This window comes from Tenrec ecaudatus, chromosome 3 (assembly GCF_050624435.1).
Source record: "Tenrec ecaudatus isolate mTenEca1 chromosome 3, mTenEca1.hap1, whole genome shotgun sequence".
NCBI lineage: Eukaryota > Metazoa > Chordata > Mammalia > Afrosoricida > Tenrecidae > Tenrec > Tenrec ecaudatus.
Genome location: NC_134532.1, coordinates 181,916,254 through 181,942,273, shown reverse-complemented (window position 1 = coordinate 181,942,273; position 26,020 = coordinate 181,916,254). Strand labels below are relative to the sequence as shown.

General features: G+C 41.5%; 1 protein-coding gene and 2 pseudogenes across 1 annotated transcript in view; all 3 read left to right on the top strand.

Moving 5' to 3' along the window:
- N4BP2 (NEDD4 binding protein 2) overlaps window positions 1-8,829 on the top strand; it is a 92,300-nt gene extending 83,471 nt beyond the window's left edge. The window contains 2 exon segments of the mRNA XM_075544408.1: window positions 3,767-3,890; window positions 5,644-8,829. Of these exon segments, the coding sequence (XP_075400523.1) occupies window positions 3,767-3,890; window positions 5,644-5,689 (170 nt within the window). The 3' untranslated portion in view covers window positions 5,690-8,829.
- A 2,211-nt stretch (window positions 8,830-11,040) lies between these two features.
- Window positions 11,041-11,762, top strand: LOC142442477 (splicing factor U2AF 26 kDa subunit-like; annotated as a pseudogene).
- Window positions 11,763-19,134: 7,372 nt separating this feature from the next.
- On the top strand, window positions 19,135-19,642 carry LOC142442476 (large ribosomal subunit protein bL20m pseudogene; annotated as a pseudogene).
- The last annotated feature ends 6,378 nt before the right edge of the window (window positions 19,643-26,020 follow it).

Here is a 26,020-nt window from a genome sequence, read left to right as displayed (position 1 = left end):
AAAAAATTCACATGAGTAATTTAATGTGACACTGTAAACTTTAACTTTTTTATAATCATAGAGGAATTTTATAGATTTAATGTGGATATACATCTATGACTAACCAAGTTAAAAACTAAAGTTTACAACTATAACTAAGTTATAAAACTAAACAAAGTTACCATGTGACCTATTAATTTTGCTGTTAGGTTTATATCTAAGAGAATGAAAACATACATTCACACAAAATTTGTGTATAAATATTTGTAATAGCATTATCTAGGAGAGCCCAAAAGTATAAGTAACCCAATTTTCATCAAATGATGAATGAATAAATTAAAAGTGGTGTATTTAGACAGTGGAATATTATTTGGCCCTAAACGGAATGAAATATTGATACATTCTGTGCAATGGATGTACCTGGAGAATAGAGAGAAGTGAGAGATGTCAGAAAAGCCACCTATCAGATGATCCATTTACAAATGAAATGTCCAGAATAAACAAGCCCACAGAGACTTTGAAAACCAAGACAAACTTGGCCCAAGCCATGGTATTTTCAATCGTCTCATCTGTATGGGAAGGCTGGGCAATGAATAAGGAAGGCAGAAGAATTTATTCTTTTAAATGATGATGTTGAGGGACCAGTCCCAGGAGAAGTATAGACATCGTACTTAGCAAAGCATGGGTGAGTGAAAAGACGACACTGAATGAGATGGATTAACCCAGTGACTGCAACAATGGGTTCCACCAGCCATGATTGTGAGGATGTCAGGGTTTGGGTCGATTGTATGTAGATTGCTATGGGTCAGAACCAGCTCACCAGTACTTATCAGAACAACAGAGACAGAAAGTAGAGTAATGGTGGTCAGAGACTGGAGAAGGGTAGTAGGTAGGGAATGACTGCTAAGAAGTATGAGGTTTCTTTTCTGAGGTAGAATAGATGATAAACCACTTAGCTGTATAATTCTAAATGGTCCATTTAAATTAATTGAATTTTACTTTTAAAAAGTTCAAGAGGACCACTTTTGGCACTGTTGTCACCCAAGGTAGCCTGTGGTAGTGTCATCAGCATATGTTATCAGTGTGTGATAGTACCATCAGCCACCATGAGATGGTAGTATGTGACCAATGAAAATCTGTGGTTCTGTTTTGAATTATTTTGAGTCATCACATGCTAAAGAGATGAAAGAATAGAGCTATGTGAGCTGTATGTGTCTTCTGGTTAAAATACACAATTTGAGATATAAAGTATTTCTGGCTCTAAGTGAGATCCCAAGCAGATCAAACCTTTAGATTTGACTAGTACTTGATAGGAACAAACTGGGGCTAGAGGAACATGTCAAATGACACCATGGGGACACAGGTAACAAAATCTAGTCCTGAAATGCTGTAGGATAAATGATCAAAAAAGTATAACAACCAAAAAAAAAAGTATAACAGGTTTTGTCAAAAACAAGAGGAGTAAGAACCTTTATACTTAAGAAATTATTAGTCATTTTAGAAATTGATGTAGCAAAGAGCTATTGTTCATTTGATAAGATGTGATCATATAATTGAGACTCTTGATTTTAAGAAAGTCCTTTACCTTTTCATGATATTTTATGATATGGTTGAGATAAGAAATCTTTGGGTGTGCTTAAAAATGAGTTAAACACTCCGGTGCAGGGTTGGGGGCAGCTTGGTTGATTGGTTAACATAGCACATAACGATCATGCTCTACATTCCTGCTTTCCTGAGTGGTGTCCTGGCGTCTTGTGACAGCCAGCTAGGATACAGTTATTGGTCTCCATACATCTAGAGCAAAACACAAAGAAGAAACTAGATATATGCGACTTAGGATCTTTATGAACCACAACCTCTCTATCTTGAGATCAGAAGAACTAGATGGTGCCTGGCTACTACTATTGACTGACCAGGAACACAGTAAATAGCCCTGAATAGAATGGGGTTGGGGGAATGCAGAACAAAGTTAAATTCCTAGAAGAGACTAAATTTACTGAACTGGGAGAAACTAGAGGAACCACTGAGACTGTCACCCTGCGATACTCTTTAATGTTGGACATCAGTCAAAAAATAGTAGCTCATAAAATAAATATCACTGAGCATTGTGCTCCTCTAAACAATAATCTATATGAGACCTAATGGTCAACATTTGCCCTAAACCAAAGATGAGCTAGTAAGTGGGGGACAAGGAAGCTAGATTAATGAGAACAGAACAACTGGAGTGGAAACGATGAGAATGCTAACATACTGTGCAGCAAGTGACCAAGTTTTACCAAATAATAATGAATAGAAACTGTTAAGTGAGAACCGAATTTGCTATGTGAATTTTCTCCAAAAACACAATAAAATATTTAAAATTTCAGCAGTTTTCCTTTTAGATGATTCACTGCAGGAACGGCCTGAATTTGCAGAATTAAACATATACATGAATTTATGGAACTGACAGTTTTTGAACAATGACTTGCTGTAAGGCATGGGGATTGACTAGAGAGCATTTTCAGAGCAACAAATGACATGCTACACACGACTGACCTAAGTGATAAGGACAGCAGAAGTGAAAAAATGATGCGAATGAAGGATGGTTAGTTGTTAGATTTTTTTTAAGTAAACTTATTTGTACTATAATACACATAGAGAACAGCTCACACCTTACGAATGTGGAGTGGTAAAACTCTTTCCAAAGTGAACACTGGGGAGCCAGGACTCTAAGAGTTCAATCTTGAGTCCAGTATATCTAGAAGTAATACATACAGATAAGAGTTGAAATGGGGAAGAACTTAAAAGAGGTTAAGGAGCTAGACAGGCAAGCACAACATGCCCCTTTCACGGGAGAGGCTGGCTATTGTACTGGGCACATAAAGACTTGAAAAACCATATGTTTATGTTTCAGCTGGAGTCTGAACAACTTCATGAACAAAAATGGGGAATCTTTATGTGTTTTATGCTAGAAGTTAATGGGGCTTTTGGTAAACAAGGATCCACTAAATTCATTAAATCAATCATAATTGTATTATTAACAAGTTCTGTTATCCTGTGGTCCTGGTTATTGGTTTTGAGGATTCAGACCCTTGGTTTTCACCAGTTTACTCCCAAAACAGGAAAGGCAGCCTTTCAGTTGCTCAGTGGGAACAGGTTCATTTGAGACTTTAAACATCATCTTTTCTGGGAGACTTTAAGGCTAAGAATTGGTTATCGTTAAAAGTAGGACTATAGTGAATGCTGTAATCAGTTGAATTTGCTATTAGCAATTTCCAAGGGGTGGGGGTTGGGAGGATAGTATATAAAGTAGTGCTGTTGCCGTTCACTGTAGTGATGAGAAAACACACAGAGAGGTAGAAAAACTTAGGTCAAGCAGCAGAGCTTCCCTTCAGCCCAGAGCTAGATGCCTGCCTTCACAGCAGTACTCCCCAGGGTTTAAGTTATGCTGATCCTCAGCTGCAACTGGGTAAACATTTAAAGCAGTGCCTGAGTCCATAATCAGTAAGCATCATTACCATGCCATTGTCTCAGGACTTTCGTTGGGGGGGGGGGCACACTGAAATCTCCCTCCCTGCTGGGGAAGGAACTCTATTTAAATCTTCAGCGAGAAGGAGACTTTCTGATTTAGCAGTGTAGAGAAAACACACTTTGTGCAGTGTGCAATGGGGGCTTTTACTACTAAAGGGTACTATATCTCTTCTAAGTCTTTATGAAAGCAATTTTATACTTGTTGGAACTGAAGTATGTTTCCCATGGAAAAAATCAGATAAATGAACTTGACCTCTTGCAATTCCTGTTATAATAGAATTCAGGCAGAGTGGTGGCAAGCCCTATCTCAGCGTGATCACTGGGAGAGGAAACCGCAGCCTGGGAGGCGTTGCTCGCATCAAACCTGCTGTCATTAAATACCTCACCAGCCATGGCTTCAAGTGAGTATAGATTTCTGTATCGATAGTGACAATGGCCCATATCGACCTGGGTAAACTCAACTGGTTTGCGTAGAACAACTGGTGGAAGTAGTTAACTTCATGAGCCACTAGGTCTACCGAAATGCTATCTTACAAACTTAAAATTCTAAAAAAAAGCATTTGTATTTCCATGATAGCATTTATCCAACAAAAGCTCTGCTTAATAAAGATAATGAAACGAAACCGATGATAGTTTAGGATTTGCTCATAAATTGTTCTCTCAAACCCAGTTCTACCTTACAAATCCAGCTAGACTGGAGCATGTACACTGGTACAGATAAGAGCCGTTGACACAAGGAATCCAGGACAGATAAACAGTAATAGGAGTAGTGATACCATGAGGGGAGGGGTATGGTGGAAGGTAAAGGGGGAGAAAAAAGGAACTGATTGCAATGATCACACCCCAGGGGGACGATCAACAGAAACATGGATGAAGGGTGACAGTGGATGGTGTAAGATATGAAAATAACAATTTTTAATTTATCAAGGGTTCACCAGATTGAGAGGGTGGGGAAGGGAGGGAAAAAAGAGTTGCGGATACCAAGGGCTCAAGTAGAAAGAGATTGTTTTGAAAATGTTGATGGCAACATATGCAGAAATGGGACTGATACAATTGATGTATGAATTGTTTTATAAAAGCTGTAAGGGACCCCTAAAATAAAAACAAACAAACATTTAAATTGTTCTCCTAAGAGAAGAAATGGATTTTGGGTTTGGGATGGGATGGGGAGTCTTTTGCTGAAACTTGGCTATATTTTGGGTATGTATATGAACTTTGACCAAAATGTGCGAGTTAAGTTGAAGTTACACCTTTTCAACAAGTTAGATGCTGTGAATGATTCTAGTGGAGGGTCATGCAAAGCCCTTCTTTATTTAAGTAGTCATCATTCCATAGCAGAAAGTAACAAAGTTCAAGAATTAAGATCTGTTGATGGATAGACTCACTCAATATATGTATCATAGTCATTCCCGCCCCTAATTTCAATTAGTGTAGCATATTTTGTTGATGGCATTTCATAAAATATTATCTGACCGTCTTAGAGAAACAGGTAGCATTAATTCTGAGTATGAAGACAGGATGACATTTTAGAGTCATTTTGACAAAAAGAGTAGTTATTGATTCTTCTAAGTTTCACACTGCAGGGATTGCATGGTCAGGGGAATCAGACTCAGCTGCTGTGCCAGAGATTTTTGCTTGGAACATCCCTAATAGAGGAGTTCTAGTGGTGTAGTGGTTACGAATTGGACTGCTAACTACAAAAAACCACCAGTCCACTCCTGGGGAGAAAGATGAGGCTTTCTACTGCCCTACACAGTTACAGGAAACCCACAGGAGCAGTTACCCTGTCCTATCAAGTCACTGTGAGTCGTTAGTGACTCAATGGCAGTGAGTTTAGATTTGGACTTACCAAATACCCAGAGATACTGTACTACAGACATCATCCTTGTACAGTATGTTCTTTGTGAAGATCAAATTCAGGCTTAAGTAGTCACCTAAAATTTCAGAACCCCAGCCTGAGGATTGTATTTGTTTTGACAATATGTTAAAAGAAACATAAGTAGAGATATTAGTCATAGATATGATTAATAGTGGAGACTGCTTTGATAAATAATATGTTATGCATAGGGAGTTGGAATTGGTTATAAGGATATGCATTTCCTAAGACAATCAACATTTTAATTTTTAAAATAACATATTTATTTGTTTTAACAGGTTCTCCGAAATTGAACCAGGGTGCTTGAAAGTCATGCTAAAGTAAAAATAAACATACTTGACTTAGGACTGAATGTTCATAGGTAAAAATTAATTTTATTTGCCACAATTTAGTCAGTTCCATTGTAGACAAATGCTTTATTAGAAAGTTTTCCCTTGTAAAAAGAGAGAAAAACTTGTCAGAATTCAAGAGAATTTTATTTTTTTAACTGAACCACTTGCCAAATATATTGCTCGCTAAAAATATTAAAATTTTTAATATATTAGAAAATGTTTGTGAAAAATTTTAGCTACAGTTTTAAGATTTCATGTTGTCTAATTTGTTCAGAGAAAAAATGTTAGTTTGTGTACGGTGAGCCATGTGACATTTTGTAGAGGCCGAAAGGCTGTGATAAAGGGCATTTAATGTACTTTGAAGCAGGGTTCATGCTCTTCAAATGCTGTGATGAAAAAAAATTAAACATTAGAAGTAGTAAAAAAAGGAGGTTTGGCAAAAACATGTCTATTCTTCCCTTACCTCAAAGCAGAACCACCTGCAGTCCCTTCATTCTGCCACAGCCTGCAGTCAGGAAGACATGCTCTTGTACTTTTTCTGTGTTTCTATGCTCTTGGTCATGTACCTGTGTCCCTTTCTTCTTTCTATGTGTGGTGTGTCTTCTGGTAGACAAGGTGAGTCTGAGATTACACTACAGTGTTAAACCTTCCACAGGCAGAAATGTTTTCAAAGAAGGGACAGGTAGTTAGCTATCCATCAAATACTGCTGACTTTAGAACCGCTTCTAGACTTGTCGGTGTATGTGGCATGTAAGACAGTACTAAACAGCTTTATTTTGTATTTGAGACATGTAATTTGTAAACCACAGTAAGTAAAAATCCTATTCACTTGAAACATATATAGAAAACCTTTTTAATCAAACTAAAAAAGGAAGCATTATAATTTTTAAAACATTTTTTTACTTTGATTTTTTTAAAGAGCCAGCTTTCTGAAAATAAATGCTCATTGACTTCTTTTATTTGGTGAACTATTAGTATCTTAGTGATAATCCCCCTGTTATAAGTTTAATGTGTCTCAAGCATAATTTTCCAGTATGAGATATAAAGGCTTAAATAAATTTGACTTTAGAGATGAAGCGTATTTTCAGCATTAGTTTAGCAACCACCTATGTTGCTTTTATTTTTAAGCTTAAAAAATTATTTGAATCAGAATTGAACTGTTAGAGTGAATCATGCACTACATGCAAACGAACAAACATTTGAATGAAACTAAAACTAAAAAAAAAAATCCCCATTTTTATATAGCTTGAATGTATGCTTCTAAGAGAAGAGCCTTATCAAGGAAATTTATTTTACAACAATCAGAACATGTTTATTATTCAGAAATTATTAATGAATGGTATCAAACATAGTTTATATTCTTACGTATGTAGTCATTTGTTTTAAAAAACCTGAAGAAATGTCAGCAATTTAGTGTACATTTTTTGGTAACGTCTGTGAGAATTGTATACATTAAAAATAAAGCTCCCTAAATACAGAACTGCAATTTATAATTAGCAAAAGCAAACATTCCTCTGTGCAACTAAAACCTGATTATAAGGGTGTTTCTAGCTTTTATACACACTTGCTGTGTTTTTACAGTTCCTCTTCCAGTGTTATTTTTTAAATGTGTCCTCTTGAGCCCTTTAGTTAGACTGGAGGACAGTAAAACAGACTAGAGGTGCAGTATTTTGTGAGTAGAAACCAAATGAAAGAAGCCATTGTGTCAACGGAATTTCATGCCTCTTTTTGGTAGATCAGCTAGCATTTCTTAAACATTAGTACTTCATAGGTAGGTATACTCTGGACGTCATATGTGCTTGTATGACAGTGCTGAAGCCTGAGTTGTCCCTTGTTGATACAGACTGAAGCACCATGTAGACTGAGTTTTAGAATCCCTCCTTTCTTCTCTGTCTACTTCTAACCACTCGTTCGGGGCTATTCACGTGTTGTTGCACCCGGCTGTCTGCAGCAATAAATGCCTCATGAGGATGAGTCGTTGTAAATAGAATTGATACTTTAAAATATTTTTAAAAGTCTAGTACTTTTGTAGTTTGGAGACTGTTTCCTAAGAGTTCTGTCTTCTCAGTAGTCGTACGGGTATTTACCAGGGAAAAAGAAGAAGAAAAAGAACTCGTGTGATTCTGTGGGGGAGGAGGAGCCACTTTTAGCAGTATTTCAATCCTCCCATCTCCTTACCCTAACGTGAGAAATGGAAGCAGGTTCTCTTAACATTTATTGGCCACTCGTGTGTCTGTGCTAATTTTCAGTAGCATCTTCTTTGATGTATTCATATTTCTTTATTATTGACAATTGCATGGTCTGTAAATATAAGATAATATTTTACAGTTAGAAATTGTGACTTACTTTAAAGTGCCTTGTATGCCTTCTGTGAAAAAGGAAATTAAGTCAAACAATTCTCTTGGAACCATTTTCCTGTCCTTTAGTGTGGCTATTTCATTGTGAATTCCACTGTGTTGTATGCTTAGAGACGGACAGGTGCAACAGCAGGACTGCTTATATCTGTGCTGAAAGTTGGAAAGTTGTAAACTCAGGATTGCTTTGACAATGTTTCTCAATTTAAGAAAGTAACAAAATATATTTTAAAAAGAACGACAAAGAATGTGTAGTATTTTTTACCAAGTGCTTTTAAAAGTCTTGTTTCCATTGTGCAGTGAGTTGAAATTTGGTAACTTTTCTGCATAGTGGTTAAATATGGTTTATTTTTATTTATATGGTAAAATACATATAAGTGTTCATATAGGGAGTGTAAGTTTATGTAGAATATGTCAATGGTGCTTATTTTTCAAATATAATCCAAGTTTACAATATTAATTTAATGCCTCTCCAGAATTTAATAGTACAATAAGAACATATCTATACATTGAAGAGGCTTTCATAGCCTCCCAGAATACATGGGGATTTATGGTCCAAGTGATGAGCCCGTTATTAACAATGTGATTTAATAACTATGACATTTTGCATAAAGATAAAATATTGCAGCTATCAGTTGGAGAATATACGACTTTCACGCAAAATAGCAGAAACAAACTGTTCATTCGTACTGTAAAGAAACGTAATTTTATTGTTAACTCTGTACTTTTCATTGACTTCTTTTACAATTATGAAATTTCTTGTGAGCCATTTTCAAATTGCATGCTTGACTTAATAAAGCATTTAAGCCACACTCCAGTGTGAGGAATTTTTTCATTTGAGGTGGTCAGTGGTTCAAATGTTGAAAGATATTTTATGTGTTTCTTTGTTTCTTGGAAAAGAGTGATAACACTTTTCTTTCTGACTACACAACTTATTTTCTATTAAAACATTTTTTAAATTGTGATTTGAGTGACAGGGTACAGATCAAATTGGTTTTAAATTCTGTTGCTGTGACAAATAGGGGTCTCACTTTTGAACTAGGTAAACATACTAGCCATGGTTTCTTTCTTCATAACCTTGGACCTTTTTGACTGGCCTAAGAAATACAAACGCTGTACCTGTTCAGGGGCCTAACTCCAAAAACCAAACTCACTACCATCAAGTCAATTCTGACTCATAGCTACCCAGTAGGACAAGATAGAACTGCCCCTCTGGGGCTCCAAGACTGTGTACCAGAGTAGAAAGCCTGGTTTTATTCTTAAGTAGTACTTACATTAACATCAAGACCTTTGAACTTTCTTCACCTCCAAAGCAGAATAATTCACTCATTTAGACAAGACTTAAAGATATTTATCCAACAAATAGTTATGGTGACTGCAAATAACTATGGTGAGTGAGACAAGGCTCATTTCTTGGGTTCTCTTTCCCATCAGCTGTTCACATGTGTTGTGATGTGTACCTCCGAGAATGCTTTCCCTTGTTTGGTTTTAAGTTTCATGCTCATTTTATCACATAGGTACTGCTATCTCAGTTTATTGACTCAGCATGCCTAAGCTCAGAGGACTTTGCCAGATAATGGTAGAGCTTAAGACTTGAACCTAGGGTGCCTGATTCTTAGAATAGAGACTGCATCTGTCATGAAAGTAGTTATTTACACAGGGAGAACACCCTACTAAGCCTTTCTGAGGGAGATGTGGCCTCACAGTGTGACTCAACTGGGCTCACTGCCATCAAGTTGATTCTGACTCAGTGACTGTTGGGGACAGAAGAGAACTGCCCCTATGGGTTTGTGAGGCTGTGGGTCACAGCAGAAGCCTTATGTTTCTCCTGTGGCGCTACTGCTGGATTATAGCTGCTAACTTTGACGTTAGCCATTCAATGCGTCGCCCATGGCACCACCAAGGCGCCCATGTCTGGAACTCTGCTAATTTCTGCCTTGATGCAAAGGGATTTGGTGGTGCTGGGGGTGGGGAATCCATGATAGCAAGGGCAAAAGAGCAAGAAGATTTCAGAGCTAGGCGTCCAGGACTGATGCGAGTACGTATTTCTGGGGGGTTGTGGGGTACATAGGATCCTTCCATCTCTATCGCTCACATGTGACCTTCATTTTCCTGGACCAGGCTGAGCAACTAATGCTCTGGCTATCCTGTCTATATTTTGTTGGAAGGACAAAGAAGGGAGCAAAACTCAGGTGCCAATTGTCATTTTGGGGTGGCGGGGGTGGCAGGGAGCTGCCATAAACCTTTTTTGCTTATGTTTTATGGGTCAGAACTTCCTCATGTGGCTATATCTAGCTGCAAGGGAGGCTGGGAAACTTCATGTTTCTATTTTGCATTGCCATATGAGCAGCTAAAATTTGGGCATTCTTGGAGGAAGGAGAACAGATGTTTGGGAAATGAATAGTAGTTTATAGAACATCATCTTAAATCATTATTTGCAAACGTGAAAATTCATGCTCCCCTTCTTTCGGGCATTTTCCCCCCTTTTAAAAATATTGTGAAAGTATATGAAACAAAACAATGATCTAAATGTAGAATTCCATGAATTGATTATGTTCTTCAAGTTATGCAATTATTCCTGCTATCATTTTTGAAATCATCCCACCAGGAGCATACATTCCATGCACTCTAAAACCTCCCTTTCTCCTCCCATTTCACATTTAAGCCGAATCCTTTTCATCTAGTGACTCTGTAGAACAGAGTAGAACAGCCCCTTTGGGTTTCCAAGACTAAATCTTTGTGGAAGTAGACAGCCTCATTCTATAGTGTTATTTCTGTAGGGGCTCTAGCTATTCCCTTGACCTTTTCTACCAGCAGTGAGTGAGGGTTCTGGTTTCTTGACAACTTTGTCAACACCAAATGCCCCCCCTTCCCCTTTAAATTGCCCTTCTGTTGAGGATGAGATGGTGTCTCATTGTTTTATTTTCTACCTGCCAAGTGATTAATGAAAAAGCCCTGGTGGCCTAGTGGCTGCACATTGACCTTCGAGATGCAAGGTCAGCAATTCAAAACCACCAGCTGCGCCTTGGGAAAAAGAGACTACGCCCATTAAAAAGTTATAGTCAAAAATGACTGGATATTTCCCTTTGATATTTGGGACTGAGGAGGACAAATTGGGAACTGTAGGCATGGGGACCGGTTCCCCCAGCTTCACAATAAACTGACTGTCAGCGAGACCACAGTGCTGCTCAACCTGTACCGGAATGCACAGCACACGGCCCAAACCGCAGATGGATCATCGCACTGTCACGGCCGTGATGTGGAAGAGCAGGCACACGAGGCTAACTTCTTTGAGGAAGTGATCCAGAACTGCAGAAGAAGGATGGGGAGATCAAAGAGACAGAAGAATGTGTGGGATCCCCTGGGAGACCATCCCGTGGGAACGTAGTCGATGTCAAGTTCCAGCAGAGGAGGACGCGAGCGGGCAGTGACCGAGTTAAGAACCACTGGTTCAGTGGGCAGGCTGTCGATGCTGAGTTGTCGCCTGTCACTGACTTCCAGGAGTCACGCTGCCCACAGTACGAGATGGGGCAATGCACCCGCCGTGGCTTCTGCCACTTTATGCACCTGCGGCCCATCTCCCAGAACCTCCGGGGACAGTTCTATGGGCAGGGAACTTGGCGCAGGTTGCCTCCAAGGTCCCACACTGGCCAGGGCCTCCAAGAAACCGACGGCGTTCCCCACCCAGATCACCAACATGGCCGCTTTTGAAATCCTGGCCACCTTGCCCTCCACCCTAACTTTACAGGCAGAGCTCCTGGTCTGACTGAGCCCTGATGCCCCAAACTCCCTTCCCTCCCCTACTCCACTTCCCCAGCCACCAGCACACTATGATGGATGCTGGGACCTACTAAAGTATGCATTTGATTTAAAAAAAAAAAAAAGTTACAGTCTTGGAAAGGTCTACTCAGGGCTGTTCTAGCCTGCCCTGTAGGGTCAACATGAATCACAGTCGACTGGATGGCAGTGAGGTGGTTTTGTTTTTCATGTGCTTGGTGGCCATGTGCACATCTTTTATTATTATTTTAAATCATTTTATTGGGAGCTCATATAACTCTTATCACAATCCATCCTCCATTGTGTCAAGCACATTTGTTCATTTGTTGCCATCATTCTCAAAACATTTGCTTTCTGCTTGAGAGCCCTTGGTATCAGCTCCTCATTTTTTCTACTCCCTCCCCACTCTCCCCTCCCTCATGAACCCTTGATAATTTATAAATTATTATTATTTTATTTTAAAACATTTTATTGAGGGCTCTTACGGTTCTTGTACCAATCCATACATCAATTATATGAAGAACATTTGTGCATATATTGCCATCTTTATTTTCTAGACAGTTCCTACTTTATCATTTTATTGGGGCTCATACAACTCATCACAATCCATGTGTCAAGCACATTTGTACATTTGTTCATATGCACATCTTTTGTGTGTGTGTGTGAAATGTCTACTCAAATTCTTTGTCCATGTTTAAGACTTAGAGGACTGTCTTTTTTGTTGTTGTTGTTTTGTTTACTTAGATTGATTCTTTTCTTAAAAACTTTGTTGTGAATCAGGTGAAGGTTTCCAGAACAAATCACAGTTTTACTTTCAACAATTCATATACATACTAATCCAGCCTCCCCTCAATGCTTATTCCACTTCCTGTTGCTCCCATTCCTCCTCTCCTAACCCTCAGGACATTAGGGTCTTTGGAGAAATGCTCCTCCTTGGATCTTTTTGTAAAAACCATTTTATTGATGGAATTTGTGCGCCAGGGGTGTTTGTCTTTTTGCTGTTGAGCTGTAAAATAATTCTATAAATTGCAGGTATCTGGCCCTGACAAGCTAGATGACACCCATAAACTTTGTCCCACTCACAATGCTATCTTTTCACTTTTTTGATAAAAATCTTTAGATATACAAAAGTATTTTTAAGAGGTTTCTCTGTTTTCTGATGAGATTTATTTATCTATTTTGTCTTGGGGCTATTACTGCCCTATTAGCCTTCCTGCCCCATGATGCCAGCTGGCAGTGTTTCACTTCTGGTTGTCCTAAGCACCGGGCTGTACCTGCTACATCACGGAACGCTGGGACTTGCACTTGTTGTAATCACCTCCCCTCCTACTACTGGAGGTGATCCCTTCGATAGCATATCCGTTCACCCCTGATAAGCAGCTACACTTCTCTAAGTACCTGCCCATCCTCCAGGATTCCAGCATGGCTACCACCCTGGCAACGGACAACGCTCTTTTAGTTGATGACCGATAGTGGGAGCACTTGTGAATCTTGTACCACAGTTGTGACAACCAGATTAGGCATGTAAATTATTTCTTGTGATAATCATTAAAAATGCTTTTGTGTCCCTGAACCATGTATTCACACATTCATGTATAATAGCTCTGCCCTTGGTGTTATTTCAAGCTAAGAAAGCCGCACTTACGGTTCTGTGCTGTTGAATCAATTCTGGCTCAAAGTAAAACTGTCTCATAGGCTTTCCAAGGCTGTAATATTTCCTGGAACACATCACCTGTTTTATTCTCCAGCAGAGTCTCTGCGGATTCGAATTGTCTACCTTTTGGTTAACAGGTGAGAACTAACCCATTGTACCATCAATCTCCTATACCATGCTACACCAAACAAATCACCACCATCAAGCTGTTTCTGACCCATAGCAACCCTCTAGAGGACTTCCCAGGCTGTAAATCTTTATGGGAGTGGACAGCCTCATGCTTCATTCACTGTGCCACTAGGGTCTTTTAAACAATGCTGCTGCTATTGTTATGGAACCCTGGTGGTGTAGTGGCTATGCTTTGGGCTGCAATCTGTAAGGTCAGCGTTCAAAACACCAGGCACTCCATAGGAGAAATGTGGGGGTGTTCCACTCCTGTGAATAGTGACAGTGTTAGAAACTCGCAGGGGCAGATCTACCCTGCCCTTCAGGGTCACTATGAGTCAGAATTTATTCATAGCAGTGAGTTTGTTTTGATTTGTTTTTTGCGGGGGGGCTTGGGGTGGAATCCCACCCATGTATCAGCTCACAGCCTGATGATGCCTCCTTGGGGGTATGGCTTTCTTATAAGCTAGGAACCTCCCTCTCTACCCCTTTCTCTTGGCCCCTTCACCTTCCTTCTTGCCGCCACTGACCCTGAGAGCTGTCAGCCCCCTGCCATGTTTCTATGGACCTTGGATCCACGCTACTCTGCCCCCACTGGCCTGCGGTCTTCCTGAAACCCACACCACCTTTCTGCACCATCTCCTGCAGCTGTGTGAGGCTGAAGAGGGGCGCACGGACTTGCATCAGACCTGTGGATTTGGGCTGGACCGGGCTGGGAGGCCTTCTTGATCTGTAATTGCTTCTTGATAAGAAGCTCTTTCTTGTGCATGGGTGGATGTCACTGGATTTATTTCTCTAAACAACCCAACACAGGGCCTTCCTCTTTTTCCTGCCCCTCTTCTTTACCAATCAGGATGTTCTTCTCCAAACATTCATCTCTCCTGACAACATGTCCAAAGTATGTAAGGTGAAGTCCTTGCCTCTAAGGAGCTTTCTGGCTCTACTTCTTCCAAGACAGGTTGATTTATTCTTTTGGCAGTCTGTGGTGCTTTCAGTATTCTTTGCCAGTACTACAATTCAAACTCATCGATTCTTCTTCAGTCTTCTTTATTTAATGTCCAATTTTCCTGTGCAGATGAGGTCATTGAAAATGCAATGGTATGGGTTAGGTGTACCTTAGTCCTCAAAGTAACATCCTTGCTTTTCAGTACTCTAAAGAGATCTTATACAGCAGATTTACCCAATGTTTTGTTTCAAGATACCTCATTTAATATATAGTTGGTTCACTCACATTGAACACACAGCTAACAGCACTATAACTTATGTCCGAATGAAACTTACCTACAAATGCATTTTTTCTGTAAGGTATGTAGCTCAGCTTTCGTGTGGTTGGGACACTTGACAGGTACTTTTCAGCACCACTTCGGAACCTTTCACAAAGTGAAATTTCTGAGAAAAAAGAACACACAAAACTGCAAAATGTGTGACACTAAATAGATCATGGAAAGGCCACTTGCTTTACACATGAGAGCTTGAGTTCAGCTGGAAACTAACATGCGCAACTGAAGCTTTCCTCTGCTCCACGGGGATCTGGGCAGGGTCACAGGAGCATCTTTTGTATTGATTTTGGGTTCACAAGTAAATGTTATCAAGTAGGCGAATCTACAAACACGGAATTCATCTCTTGTTATGTATGCACATACACATGTTCCGTGCTGTCGCCTCGGTTCTGACTCACAGCGACCCTGTGTACAACAGGACACAACACCTCCTGGTTCTGGGGCATCCTCACAATTACTGTCATATTTGAGTCCATTGTTGCAGCCACTGTGTCAGTCCATCTCCTTGACGGTGTTCCTTTTTTGCACTACTTTACTAAGCTCGATCTCCTGATCAGGGCACTGTTCTCTGCTGCTAACTTGAGACGCCACTCTCCAGAGGGCATGAGACAGTCTTGCCGTCCCTGCTTCTTTTTTTAAAAATTCTATTTATTTTATTTTTTAATCATTTTATTAGGGGCTCATACAACTCTTCTTACAATTCACACATACACCAATTGTGTAAAGCACATTTGTACATTCATTGCCCTCATCATTCTCAAAACATTTGTTCTCCCCTTAAGCCATCAGGTCCTCATTTTTTCCCTCCCTCCTCGCTCCCCCTTCCCTCATGAACCCTTGATAATTTATAAATTATTATTTTGTCATATCTTGCCCTGTCCGACGTCTCCCTACACCCACTTTTCTGTTGTCTGTCCCCCAGGGAGGAGGTCACATGTAGATCCTTGTAATCTGTTCCCCCTTCCCAACCCACCCTCCCTCTACGTTCGCAGTATGCTGTCCCTGCTTCTAAGGACTATTCTGGTTGTATTTCTTTCAAGGCAGACTTGATTGTTATTTTGGCAGTCCATGGTGCTCTGAATATTCATCACCAACACCCTAATTCATATACATCAACTTTCCTCTGGCCTTCCTTAGTCACTGTCCAGCTTCCACATACATAGGATATGACTGAAAATAGCTCAGCTTGGACCTTAGTCCTCAAAGTGACCTCTTTGTTTTTCAGCATTTTAAAGAGGCCTTTAAGCAAACACACACAGTGATCCAGAGCCAACAAGTATATGCAAAGGAGTTAAAAGTTATTGGCTATTAACTGCTCCTTAGGGTTTCCAAGGCTACAATCTGTACAGAAGCAGGCTGTCACATCTTTCTCCAACGGAGTGGCTGGTGGTTGAAAATGCTGACCTTGTAACTAGCAGCCCAGTGCCTAATCCACAGTACCACCAGCCCTCCTTTAATTAGTCATGAAATTAAAACCTACTGCGGAGTCAATTCCAACTCATAGCAATCATATATAGTGTTTCCAAGACTGCGAATCTCTATGGGAACAGACAGCCTCATCTTTCTTTCTCTGAGTACATGGTGGATTTGAACTGCTGTCCTTGTGGTTGGCAGCTGAATGCATGACCTACTATGCCACCAGGGACCCTTTTCATTAGTTATTATTGCTGTTCGGTACCATTGAGTCTGTTCCAACTCATAGCACAGCAGAAGGACACAGCGCCCCGTCTGACACCATCCTCACTCTGGTTCTTATGTTTGAGCCCATGGTTGCAGCCCTGGGGTGGTGTCAATCCATCTTGTGGAGGGCCTACTTTTCTCCTGCCCCTTTACCACATATGATGAACCCCTCATGACCAGCCGCTTGGGGTGTCATGTTCAGAAGACAGAAATACTTCTAACCTTTACAAACATTCCTCAAATAACCCATCGATGCCTCTTTAAAACTGCTTTCCTCACAGATTCTTGCTGTGCTTCATCCTCATGTCCCGTGGAACCCCTGTTTCCTGTTGTCCTGATGTCGCTGCCAGTGCCGGTCCTCCGCTAGCAACCTGCCTCTTTCCATTTTGACTTTGTTCTCCCTGTGTGAAGAGGTCTGCGTGCTCTCTCGCAACTTTTTGGTTTCTTCACTTACAGTCCCCCTCTGCCTTTACACATCCTGCATCATAAAGGAGTGGCAGGTGGAAATAGGAAGGGGTGGCAAAGGGCCATGGTGGAAAAGTCAGAATTTGTGTTGAAGGAGGAGGAACGAAGCAATAAATACTCTCCCAGTAGTAATATTTCTGTCCCTGTTACACATGAAGAATTTCTAAAAATTTTAACAAGAAACTATGAACCGCAAGTTATCTTGAAAGACGGGAGGCTGCGGTAGAGGAGGAAGATCTTGCTTTCATTTCCTGACAAGTTTTGTGTGAATTGCTTTTAGAATAGAGTTAAAATATATACGTATATGTATATAATTAATAAATTCAGTTTTTGAATTATAGTGGGAAATAATATATGTGATTCCAGAGGAATTATCTAGTATGTAAATTATATATATCTTATTTTTAATTTAGGCTACATTTAGATAACTGGAAGATAAGATAACTGGTATCTATGGTGACCTAATATTACCAGGAAAAGTATTTGTCTACCTTTTAAAACTCTGACACGGATACTTCACTGTCTGAGAGAAGGGGAAATGAGTATGTGAGTGAGAGCAGTTTCAGAATGAGTTATAAAATGAAAGGCTAATTTAACAGCAAACTCTCAGCAGAATGAAGCCATTTTCAAGTTGAAGGTGCTACTAAATTCTAGGCCGGATTGATGAAAATAAATACACCCCACAGCCGATTCTGACAGGACTTCTGAATCCCAAGGCTAAAGAGAAACATAAGTTTCCAGGCCGAAGAAAAAGAAAAGAAAGGAGTCTCACTGGCGTCAGACAGTGGAGTGAAGCAGTCAGTACACCACTGGGAGGGAAAGAATGTCACCCAGAGGGGTTTGCTTCAGTCAAACATCATTCACCGACTAGTGGCAAGAAAACGATAAAAATGCAAGAGTTCTAGGAACATATTATCTGTAAACCCCATCGGAGGAAACGATGAGGCTATGAACACATTATTGAGTCGGTTAACAGCTTGCTGCTGCTGGAACGATGAGAAATGTGTGCTCTATGTGGTAAATTAGACTCCTCAGATACATGAGATACCCAGCGAGAAGCTGAAAGTGAAAATCTCAAGGTTCCCCAGTGAAACCCAAGGAATGGGATTGGGAGATTAGGAGTATAAAATAAAAATAATTAAAGTAACATTCTTACGATAGGTGAGTAGGGCAGTAGAAGTATTTGAAGAATGTTGTCTTACTGGAGTGGAGGTCAAGTGTCTGGAAATGGCATAACTTGGTGCGTGAAGTGGTAAATGATACATGTGATGGTGTATGTTAAAGAAGAGACCTCGTGGAATGGGAAAGCACACTAGCATTTTGAAACTAATCACAGAGAAAAGGGAATACACGTCAGCTTGATCAAGTAAATACCAAGAGAAGGAAAAGGAGAATGAATCAAGTCAGATGGTGAGCATAAGCCAGAGAGAGTAAAATCAAGAATAGCAATGGTGACATTAAATGTGACCAAGACTGTCAGGTAGATTTAAAACAGACCCAGCTATTCATCGTTTACAATCAACACAATAAAGAAAAAGTTGAAACACAAAGGTTGAAAACGCAATACCAGTAACATTCAACTAAACAAAAATTAGAAGCCATATTACTATTGGACAAGGCGCAATGAACGATTTATGAAATGAACAGGAAGAATTGCATTATCTATGAAGACATAATCTTATGCATCAAAGAACATAATAAACCAAAAAAGCACACAAACAAGCTCACTGCCATTGTGAGTGTCTTCTAATGCATAGCTAACCTGCAGGACAGAATAGAATGGAACTGTCCTTTTTGGGGTTCTGAGACTAAATCTTTACGGGAGCAGACAGCCTCATTTTTTCTTGCCGAATCATTGCTCCCATTACTGGTTCTGAGGGCGGTTGTCTTTCCTGAATTCTGTATATTGAAAGCTCTCATCTGTGCCTCAGTCTGTACACTGGTCTAGAGGGGTTTGCAAGGTAGGATTGAGATCATAATAGTGGGGGGAGGAAGCAGTAAGGAACCAGAGGGCTTCCGCCCCCCGCAATATGGCGGCGCTCAGCTGACCCCGGCGGGCGCCATGGTTTTCCTCTCGGTGCAGCTGTGGCTGCGGAACCGCATCACCGACCGCTACTGGCGCGTCCAGGAGGTGCTGAAGCACGCCCGGCACTTCCGGGGAAGCAAGAATCGGCGCTACAGCCTGGCGATCCGAGCTGTGATTGGAGCCTTTGTGAAATGCACCAAAGCACGGAATCTGAAGAAGAGGACCATGCGGACTCTGGATCAATCGAATCCCAGCTGCTTCCCAGGAGTATGGCCTGAAGTACCCAGCCTTGGTTGGCAATTTAGTTAAGTGCCAGGTGGAGCTCAACAGGAAAGTGCTTGCCGACCTGGCCATCTACGAGCCAAAGACTTTTAAATCTTTGGCCGCTTTGGCCAAAAGGAGGCGAGAAGAGGGATTTGCTGCTGCCCTGGGAGACGGGAAGGAACCGGAAGGCGTGTTCTCCCGAGGGTCCCCTCGCTCATTGACCTTCCTGCCGTGGTGGTGTCACCTTCGAGATGTTTGTCCAGGTGGCCCCAGACCCTGAAATAACAAGAGGAACGGACATATTTGCGTACAGACCTCTGGAAGCCAAGGGTCCACCCTCCCCTCCGAGTGGGAGAGGTCCACAGACTAGTTAGATACAGATCATGCAAATAAAGCTGGTTTGCTGTTCTGCTTTGCAAAAAAAAAAAAAGAACCAGAGGAGTGTTGTGTGTTTCATCGGTGCTAAACTGCCCCCCTGGATGCATTTCCTCCTCCTTGCACCTCTCTGTGCAGGAACGTCCAATTATCCACACATGGGCTCTGCGTCTCCACCTTGACCCCTCTCTATCACCTTGATGAGGTTGTTTATTCTTGAACTCTGGGGCCTGTTTCTTTCGGAACCTCATGAATACACAGACTGGTGTGCTTCTCTGTGGGCTTTGTTGCTTCCCTGCTAGAGTGGCTGCTTGTTTGGCTTCAAGCTTTTAAGACCCCAGACATTATCTCTTTTAATAGCCGGCACCATCTGATTTCTTCACATTTGTTTATGCACCCAGTTTGTCTTAAGTGATTGTTTTTGGGGTGCTGGGCACCACTCAGTGCCACATTACTAGAACCAAGTGTTCTTGTGTTGAAGGAATATTTGAGCAGAGGCCCAGAGGCCGTCTGCTGCCTTAGTGTATTGTCATATAAATATATGTACATAGGCCAATACCCCTATTGTTATGCATTAATATATTTACATATGTACACCTCTATGTTTATACTTCTATAAATAGTTTTGCTTCCGAGTTCTTTCCTCTATTTTTTTTTTACCTTCTTCCTACCCCACTATCACATTCACCCCTTGCTTGCTTCTCAGTAATTCTTCTCAGATAGATTATGGTTGTTCCACCACTACCAGGACCTCCATGCCCCCCTGGTCGTCGCTTTTATTTTTATTTATTTTTTGAAGTTGTTAGCAGTAACTTTTATTTATTTAATAATTTTACTGGGGGGGTGTTGTACAACTCTTCTTTTTAAAAAAATCATTTTATTAGAGGCTCATACAAGTCTTATCACAATTCATACATACATCAATTGTGTAAAGCACATTTGTACATTCATTGCCCTCATCATTCTCAAAACATTTGCTCTCTTCTTTTCCCTCTTCTTCCCCTCTCCCTCCTACCTTCATGAACCCTTGATAATTTATAAATTATTATTTTGTCATATCTTACACTATCCAACGTCTCCCTTCACCCACTTTTCTGTTGTCCATTCCCCAGGGAGGAGGTTATATGTAGATCCTTGCAATTGGTTCCCCCTTTTCCCCTACCCTCCCTCCACCCTCCAGGTATCACCATTCTCACCACTGGTCCTGAAGGGATCATCCTCCCTGGATTCCCTGTGTTTCCAGTTCCTATCTGTACCAGTGTACATCCTCTGGTCTAGCCAGATTTGTTAGGTAGAATTGGGATCATGATAGTTGGGGGCAGGGATTAGGAAGCACTTAGGAACTAGAGGAGAGTTGTATGTTTCATTGTTGCTACATCACACCCTGACTGGCTCGTCTCCTCCCTGCACCCTTTCTGTAAGGGGATGTTTCCAGTTGCCTACAGATGTGTCTTGGGTCCCCACGCTTCACTTCCCCTTGTTCACAATGACATGATTTTTTGTTCTGATCATGCCTGATACCTGATCCCTTCAACATGATTACACAGGCTGTTGTGCTTCTTCCATGTGGGTTTTGTTGCTTCTGAGCTGGAAGGCCACTTGTTTACCTTCAAGCCTTTAAGACCCCGGACCCTATATCTTTTGATAGCCGGGCACCATCAGCTTTCTTCACCACATTTTGCTTATGCACCTGCTTTGTCTTCCGTGATTGTGTTGAGAAGGTGAGCATCATGGAATGCCAGTTTAATAGAACAAAGTGTTCTTGCATTGAGGGAATACTTGAATGGAGACCCAATGTCCATCTGCTACCTTAATACTAAACCTATAAATATATGCACATAGATCTATTTCCCCATTCTCATATATAAATATATTTACATATGTACACGTCTTTAGTTAGACCTCTATAAATGCCCTTTGCTTCCCAGTTCTTCCCTCTGTTTCCTTTTACTTTCCTCTTGTCCCACAATCATGTTCAGACTTCATTTGAGTTCCAGTAATTCCTCTCGGTTACATTACCCATGATCAAGCCCTACCAGGTCTTCTACACTCTCCTTACCACCAACTTGGATCATTTGTTGTTCCCTTGTCCCTGAGTTTGTTAACACCTCTTCCTTTCCCCCCACCTCCCCTTCTCCCATGTTCCCGGAACTGTTGGTCCCGTTGTTTTCTCCTCTAGATTGTTCATCTAGCCTATCTTATTTAGACAAACCTGCAGAGATAATAACATGCACAAAAACAAGACAAAGTAAAACCAAGCAACAAAAGAAAATAAAACAACATCAAGCCAATGACAACAAAACAAAACACAACAACAAGAAAGAAAAGCTTGCAGTTAGTTCAAGGACTGTTTGTTGGCCTTTAAGAGTGTTTTCCAGTTGAGTCTGATGGGACACCAAGCCTTGGCCCCAAAGTTTATTTTTGGTATTCCCCAGGGACTTCGTTGCTCTGTGCCCCTTGCTGTTCTATTCCAAGCCCGTAGTATTTTGCTTCCTCAGATCGGGTGGAATTCCCACACTGTGTCTCCAGTGTTGTCCCCTGTAGGGCTATGGATCAGTGAGGGATGTCGTGTCCCATAGTGGGGCCGGCCATATGGTCTTCTTTGTGGATCGGCTGCTCTGAGCGGGAATATCATCATCAAGGCTTGGTGGGCCAGGATGTGTTCCACTCTCTTCCTCCCCCTTCATTTGCTCCCGTGTCCCTCCAGACATGTCCCTCTCCTGGAGCTGCAGGAGCTGGGGGTGTTGGGAAGGTGTCCACGTAGTTGGGATTGGGACCGGCCCTTTAGAACTCTCCACTGGTTCCCTACTCCATGCCAGCATGTTGCATTCACATCTTGGAGCACTGGGTTGAAGTCTGGTCCCTCTTTCCCTGTGGAGATATAAACAATGCCCTCCCCTTGGGTGGGTTAGTGCCCTGTGTCCCCACTACCCATTTATTTTTAATATTTTTCCTTTCCCCACCTTGGTCGTCACTTTTAGATCCATAGTTGTTCCCCTGTCAATGGCCTTGCTTGCTCACCGCCCCTTCCCCTGCCTCCTTCTCTCGTAAGATTCCCCAGAACCATTGATTCTGTTGCTTTCTCCTTAGGCTTGCTTTTCATGCTTATCTTATATAGATAGACCAATCAGATACTATGAAGACAAAACACCAACCAACAACAACAGCAACAACAACAATAACCCTATCCGTAGTTCTAGGCTTATCAGCTGACTTTTATGGACTATCTCCCTAGGAGTCGGGTGTGGATTCAGGCACTGCCCCTCTGAGTTTGAAGTCTATTTTCAGGATTCCTCAGGGGCTTGGTGACGTTGCTCCCATTGCTGTTCTGTTCTGTTCCCTTCTTGTTCTGCCCCACCGTAGGGGGTCAGAACAGACTCACTCCCTGAGTTGTATCCCCAATATTGTCCTCTATAGTACTATGGTCCACTGTAGGTACATCATGTCTCCAGCTGTTGTGCTCCAATCCTCTTGGTGCCTTAGCTGCTCTGAGCAGGAATATCATCAGACTTGGTGGGTCAGAATGGGGTCTAGTCCCTCAGTCTCTCTTAGTTTGCTCTCATGTGGGCGGGATGGGCTGGCCCTTCCCCCAGCCTGTAGCTTCATTGTTGACCTCTGTCGTGCTTTCTTCTAGGGAAGTTATTATTTTGTCATATCTTGCCCTGTCCGACATCTCCCTTCACCCACTTTTCTGTTGTCCACCCCCCAGGGAGGATGTCACATGTAGATCCTTGTATTCGGTTCCCCCTTTCCCGAGTGCTTTTCACATATTTCTTTTTCCTGAAAACTTTTCAAAATAAAATTATAATTTATCTTCTAGGGTTGATATGAGTCAGAATCAGCTCAATGACAATGAGTTTCATGTTGGTTTTTTCCCAAAGAAGATGATGGAGTCATACTTTCTCTTTTCAGTTTCTGAAAAGACTAGGAACATCTGTACTTTATTCTACAGGCTTCCAATATGCAGAGCCCATCATCCATTTCCAGGTGAAATTTCAAACATAGTGAAAACATTATTACATCATGGGCTGGGTTCTCTGGGATCCACAGACCTTGTTCATAAGTCATGAATTTCCTGTGGAGAGTCTTCTGCCTTGTGGTTACTTCTCACCAGTCGTGTCAAGATTCCAAAAATAGATTGACAAACTTAGGGTTCCATTACTTGTCATCAGTGATTATTTTCCCTGTTCCCGGTTGTCCAAGATGTGGGCCCAGGAGTGATGAATCCCTCACAGATCCTCTCCTTAAGCTTCGCTGTCTCTGATGACTCCATGTTGCCAGAGCTGGAACTGCCAAAACTGTGAAGCAGTTTTGTCCTCAATGGAACCAGGTATGCAGGTCAGTTAGTCTCAGGCTTTCCCTCACAGGAGCTGCATTCAAAAAGCCGACACAGTTGCCCTAATAAGGGCACTAGTAGGGGGAGGGCTGCTGGGTCCCAGGTCAAGGAAGCAGACAGCTGAGTCTTCCCTCAAGCAGTGCAGGCAGAGTCCACCCACAGGCAGCAAACAGCAGGGTAGGAACCAACAGCAGCGATGGAAACCAGGTTGTGATAGTTCTCCAACATCACATCCTGATATAGAGTCTTCTGAGCAGGGTTCAGGAACTGCCATTCCTCCCAGGTGAACTTTACAGCCACATCTTTGAATGTCAGTGAATCCTGAGCATTGGTCATTTTGTTTTGTCCTTAGAACAGTGCCGGTAAGTGAGATGCTCTATTTTCATCCTATCTGGATCAGCTCTAATGATGTTCACAAATTTGAATCTCTCGTGAGGACATCTCAGAAATAATAATACAAAAATGAGGCACTTCTTCCTCTTTCCTCTAAGCTGCTGGTGATTCAAACTCTGCAAGCCTGATTTGGAGTCAGGTGAATGGATTTGGTTCACAACCCAGTCAGAAGTTGAAATCCTTCCTTGTGATACTTCAGTGTGCAAGACAGTAATAACAGATTTCTAGCTCCCTAGACTGGATCATACTTCTCCGTGGCAAATCTTTGATCCTCATGGGATGCTCAGGCTGCATCTTGGCAGTCAGAGGAAGTGGGTTCGGCAGGAAATTGCATCCCCTGGGTAGGGGTGGGGTCTTTTCCAAGGAAATCCATTCAACACAACTATTATTCAAATGGACTCATCAGTTACTGGCACTGGGGAGGAATAAAGCTAAAGAAGCCTACCAACGTCTTCAGTCTGAAATTGAGAAAACATGCAAGCAAGATGCACTGATAATAATTGGTGATTGCAATGTGAAAGATGGGAACCGAGGTGGAAAATCTAGTTTTGGTGAGAGAAATGAAGCGATCATGTGACTAAAATCACAAACAGCAGCTGCACAGGTGGACTTTCCCAGCTGGAGTACACAGCAATCAAATCGACTGTATCTGTGGAAAGAGACGATGGGGAAGCGTCATACCAGCAGCCAAAACGAGGCCAGAGGCAGACTGTGGAGCAGATCCATTCCATCAATTGCTCAGACGTACGTTCAGGTTGAAGCTGAAGAAAATGAAACAAGTCCACGAGAGCCGAAGTGTGACCGTGCGTCCGAGAACATGGATGTCAAGAAGAATGGGTTTAACTCACTGAACATGACGGGAATCCTTCAACGTTTTGCCCATAGAATCTTTCAGTATTGCAACTCAAGGACTGAATTTTTTCTTGAGTTATTTCAGTTTAAAATATGCTGAGTGTGCTCTTCATTTTTGGTTTTCTACCTAGGTCTCTGCACATTTCATGATGATACTTGAATTTGTCTTCTCGAGCTGCCTGCAAAATTTTCTATTCAGCTCTTTGACTTAATTACTTTTTTCCCATTTGTTTTAACCACTCTATGATTAAGAGCCAATTTCAAAGTCTCTTGTAAGTGCACTGGTTAGCACTTACATTACACACCTTACTGTTACCTTCTTTGTTGTTGGGCTTTGTTTTCCCAAAAAAAATGGGGAGAGGGCAAGAGTCTGAACATAGCATGAAGGAATCAGTGGAAATTCAGTGCTTAAAAATCAACCAGGGTGTTCACTAATATCCAATCATCATTTAGGGTCTAATAACGCAATGTTCTCTGAAGGTTTGGATGTTTGTTTTCCTTTTAATCCTCCATAGATGAACTCTTTCCTCAATGGTAGCAACAAAGCAGAATTGAGTGCAACGTATTTAAGAGCCTGACTACATCTTCACCACTAGACGGCAGCAATGAGTCCATCAAAATTGCAGATACGGAAAGTCTTCATGTCCTTTCGCTTTGGGTCGTCCTGATGAGGTTTTGTTTAGTGCCCAATGGAGCAGTTCA